Genomic DNA, 4,903 nt, shown 5'->3' with positions numbered 1-4,903 from the left:
GCAGCAGTAGTATTACAATATTTTGAACTGCGTTCTCGAGACTGTATTTTAGAATTAACTGCAAAAGTTCAAAAACGTCAAAGTGCCGCCGGGGGAGGACCCCCCCCCCTAGCTACGCCTCTGCTTAAAAGTTAAATTGTGCGACGGTTCTTAATATATACTGAGTGCAAATTGAAAATAATGTAAGAGAAACTACATCTACTTTTTATAAAAATAGATTTAATCGTGTCCAAGGATAAGTTTCAAAGTCATATATATACAGTGAGGAGAATGATACATGGTACACTGATAAACATAACTGCGACAGCACATCTAAGGGCATATTTACAACAGAGCAGCAGTGAAGTCAGTCCAAGGGATGATTTCAATGATGCCTGGTAAAAAGAAACAAAACACATAAATTTCAGTGAGAGAAAGCAAAGGGAGTAAAAGATTGCAAACATTACTTGAAATTATAAATTGCTTTTAGAATTTTTGCAAATTTAGCAAACACAAAACTGGTAAACGTTGGAACTATGTAGCACGACAGCTCATGAATATTGTTTCTTTCATGTGACTTTCACACAAAACTTTGCATCATGGCCTCATATACGCATAAATTATAAACAAGATACAGCTTATGGCCTCACAATACAAGGAAACTCAAGAGCAGATAATCTAATATGTATCCGGTGGTGGTGGGGACTCTTAATAATTATATTAAGAGCTCAGATGCCAAAACAATCTAAAATTCACCTTCCTTGCACTCTTTAAGTTCAATCTGGAAAGAAAAAAATGGCCTTGCAATTAATACAATCGGAGTACATTGGTCCCGCTACGAACTACAGCCTTATGAAATGATACATATATTAAACCAAAAATAAATAAATAAATAAATACCCATTGTTCCAATAACATTTACAGCAGCTATTAATAATAACCTTTTAATAATTTAATAATTGCAAAATAAATTAAAAATAAATAAGATAATATTAATGCACTTATCACCAAATGAATTTAATAAAACAGCAACAGTAATTACCTGCTTTAGCTCGAACGGCGACCGCTCGATGGATTCAAAGGGAGCCGGCAAAAGCAGGATGAAAGCACGCAGGAATATAGCTACCATCTGCATAAGAGAAATTAAGTATTAGCAGTAGAATTTTCTTTACTTTCTTTAATTTTCTTCATTTATATTGTAATTAAACGGTAGAAATTATACTTACAAATACAAACCATATTGCCCACCAAAATCTTCTATTTACTAAATGTAACCGTACAGTTACATTTAACCGCACAACATCAGGCATCACCTCTGAAGATTCATGTCTTATGTTAGGCATTTTACACTAGAGAGAGAGAGAGAGAGAGAGAGAGAGAGGAAAAAAAAAATCGCTAGGTTAGTATGCTCCCACAAATTTAGGAACAGGTGCAGAACATGACAGGAGATTACGTTGAAGGGATGTAATTGTATAGACTTGATAAATAAGCTGTTTTACATTTTATGCACATATTGCTACTGCTTTATTTACAATCCTTGTAAATTAAGAAATTAGACTTCCCACTGCTTTATGGCAATATGAAATGTGAGTTAAGAGTCTAAAAAAATACCAAAATTAGATAATAAAAATAATATTAAAATAAACAATATAAACATCTTGGGAAAACTGTGAAAATGGTAGTTACTTTTTTTTTTTTTTTGAGCAGCTGATAGTAGATAGTACTATAGCAAGGGTGTTCAACCCGTCGATCGCGATCGACCGGTCGACGCGGAACGATTTTTGGTCGATCTCTTGTGTATGCCTCCTTACTTACAAATTTAATTAAAACTGAAAACATAATATTTTATTTATCATTATTTTGTATTATTTTTAATTCGCTTTAAGTGTATTCCTATTGTTTATTTATTTTTCGTTAAAATTGTCAAATCAGTAATTTTCTTATAAGTCCGGATAAATGAATTAATTTGGATCAGTGGAAGTCAAATAGCGATTTGACTTCCACTGATCATATAAGCAAAGTGTAAAAACTCCATTGTAGCTTAAATATTAAATATTCCAAAGCACATTACATCGATTTTTTACTTAGGTTAAGTCCCATGTGAATATTGTAAAAAAATAAACTTTGTTTGTCTCGGTATAGTTTGTATTAGATGTTTTTGTAAATAACTCTTTTGAAGCTAACTGTATATACTGCTTTAATAAGAATATGTTAGAGTGTTAAAAACAAAGGCAATGTTTTTGTTGCCGAAGCTGTACATGGCGGCATTAGAAAGATTGTTATTGAAACTTGTATGCATGAGAAAAGCTTGCAGGCTCTAAGTGTAAACATCTCCGAAATCAGTCAGAAAGAGTTCAAACAACTTTCCAATGGCCGACAACGTACAATCAAAAGAAAGCGGAGAACAAAATGCGTGCCGAACTTGAAACTTAAGATGAAAGACTCATACCGATTCTTTGGGGATTGCCAAACTTCATGCGCGGTCTCAGAGGAGGCCTAATAAAAATTTAAAATTGTAAATTCTGTTCGAGGAAAAGCCCTGCACCTGTAGTTATTTAAATTACAGGCAGATGATGATAGGGAACTTCTGTTGTACAATAATGTTCGCTGGCTCAGCAGAAGTCAATTTTTAGAAAGATTTCTTGTAATAATTAACGATATAAAAATTTTTCTTGATGAAAAAGGAGATATTTATTCACAATTGTGGATAAATAACAACCATCTTTTAAAAGTGATAAAAGATGGTTGTTACACTTACCATTTTTAGTAGATTTCTGTACGAATTTAAGCTATTTAAATTTAGAGTTACAAGGTAGAGATAAAAATTTAATCGACATGTTAAGTTCAATAAAAACTTTCCAACAATACTTTTATCAAAAAATATATATAAATGACTGCGAATTTAGACATCTCCCATACTTATTAAAATTTTTTGAACTAAATTAAGAAATGCTTCGCTATGATTTTAAAGAATTTATTCATGAAATAGAATTAGTTGTGGAAGAAATAAGTTCAAGATTTAAAGATTTTAATGAAACTGAAATGAGTGTATTTTTTTATCAATAATCCATTTCAAGAAAACTTGAACATCACAGAAATGTCAAATAAAATTAGTGGGCTGTTTGATATAAACCAAGCTGAAGTAGAACTTGAGATAATAAACATTCAGAATAGTTTACATTTAAAATCAATAAACAATGAAGTCATTTGGAAGTATGCACATGAAAAATTCCCAATATTAACTGATATTATGCGAAAAATTCTGTCATATTTCGGATCGACATACTTGTCAGAATCTGCTTTTTCAAATATGACCGTCATAAAAAATCAGTTAAGAAACCAAATTACAAATGATCATTTCGATGATTGTCTGCGATTGGCCATTTCTTCATATCAACTTGACTATGAAAATATTGCGAGGTCCAAACAATGCCAAATTTCACAATAACTTTTTTTTTTAATCAACCAGCATTTCCTGTAATTTGTGAATTTGTAATCAATCTGTTGTTTTTTTCTAACTTTGGTTTTCCAAAATAGAGAAATAAATATTTTATTCCAATATATATATATATATATATATATATATATATATTTTTTTTTTTTTTTTTGTTGTATTAAAATAATTAAAAGTGATAAATACATTTTTAAATACACAAATAAAGTTTTTAGTTGTTTATTTGTGCGTAATCAGATATCAGGTTGGGGGAACGTGATCTATATAAGAGAGTAGATCGCCGAATAACTTTTTACAGAAAAGTAGCTCGCGCAGTAAAAAAGGTTGAACACCACTGTACTATAGGCTCTGTTCGAGTAGATCCTCCCTCGATTAGTCTCCTTGGAGGTGTCACGAAATAATAATAATAATAATAATAATAATAATAATAATAATGTGGTTTGCACATTCATGCCGATTTTTACATGACTGTGCTACAGCAATTATTATTATTATTATGTGACACGTCCAGGGAGTCCAAGACAGCATATTCATACTATTATATTTATATGATAAACGGTCATTTAAAAGCATACAATGATCTTTTAATTATTGTTAAAAAATATTTGACTACAATGTAACTTGTGTGAAATGTTATTTAATTGAAATCGAAAATATATGCTTCAAAATAATCATGCAATTGACAGGACATTACTATCAATAACTGCTTTCAATAGTACTGTAATAACTCATTAAGCAATTACAGTAAGTTGTCGAAATTGCATATTTTAGGCCTAAACCGTTTCGTTTCATTTTCGATAACAAATAGCGTTATAGATCGACATCATTTTTCTTATTTTTCTGTCGTATTTTACTTGTTTATTATGTTAAAACAAATTTAAAAATAAAATAACAAACAAATGTTTTAATTTTAATAACTTACGTATTGACCCACAAAAAATGAACAGATCTAAATTGCTTCTCAGATTTCACAAGTATCGTTCCCTATATCCTAGCGATTAATTCGTGCGTATCATAGCAATCTCGCGAGAATTACGTTGTATTTTTGAAATAAGAACACAGTACTGTACTAAATTATTGCTTTTAGGTTGGAATAGAATTGCCACTTTAAATGTATTATAGAAACTCCTGAGAATATTTCTTAGAAGGAAAATTTATATCCATAAAAATAGTCAAAACAATTCAAAGCATTTCCTGGAAGAAAATAATACCTTGTCTTCAGGTGTAATTATACCCACATTTCGCATTTCTTCTTCTTCATGTAGCTTCCTCGGTGATAGGGTGCAGCACCATGTCCTTCCAGTTCTCTCTGTTGGTGGCTTTCCTTTTTGTTTCTGCATAGCCATGTGATTCTGTCCATGATCTTATATCTTCCAGCCATGTCCTTCGTTTTTTGCCTCTTGATCCTTTTCCCATAATTTTTCCTTCTAAAACTGTTAATATCCTCTGTCCTGCAGAACTTCTCAGTAC

At 31.1% G+C, this 4,903-nt stretch overlaps 1 protein-coding gene across 4 annotated transcripts; it reads right to left on the bottom strand.

Moving 5' to 3' along the window:
- Window positions 1–202: 202 nt before the first annotated feature.
- Window positions 203–4,393, bottom strand: LOC150109334 (uncharacterized). Of its 4 annotated transcripts, none has more exons than XM_090412677.1 (4): window positions 4,356–4,393; window positions 1,206–1,328; window positions 1,022–1,108; window positions 203–374 (listed from the first exon to the last, which is right to left on the bottom strand). In XM_090412677.1, the coding sequence occupies exons 2-4, from the start codon at window positions 1,320–1,322 to the stop codon at window positions 249–251; spliced, it is 330 nt and encodes a 109-aa protein (XP_090268803.1). In that variant the 5' UTR covers window positions 1,323–1,328; window positions 4,356–4,393; the 3' UTR covers window positions 203–248. The 4 variants fall into 4 exon arrangements, with proteins under 4 accessions (XP_090268803.1, XP_090268786.1, XP_090268778.1 ...); XM_090412660.1 differs by lacking the exon at window positions 4,356–4,393 and adding an exon at window positions 1,666–3,518 and having other exon boundaries at window positions 203–760; XM_090412652.1 differs by lacking the exon at window positions 4,356–4,393 and adding an exon at window positions 1,666–3,518.
- Window positions 4,394–4,903: the final 510 nt, after the last annotated feature.

Source organism: Typopeltis vanoorti, chromosome 2 (assembly GCF_054136105.1).
Source record: "Typopeltis vanoorti isolate ZY-2024b chromosome 2, IOZ_Tvanoo_1.0, whole genome shotgun sequence".
In the NCBI taxonomy this organism is placed as follows: domain Eukaryota; kingdom Metazoa; phylum Arthropoda; class Arachnida; order Uropygi; family Thelyphonidae; genus Typopeltis; species Typopeltis vanoorti.
Note: the sequence above shows the minus strand (reverse complement) of the source record. Positions and strands in the feature narration are given on the sequence as shown.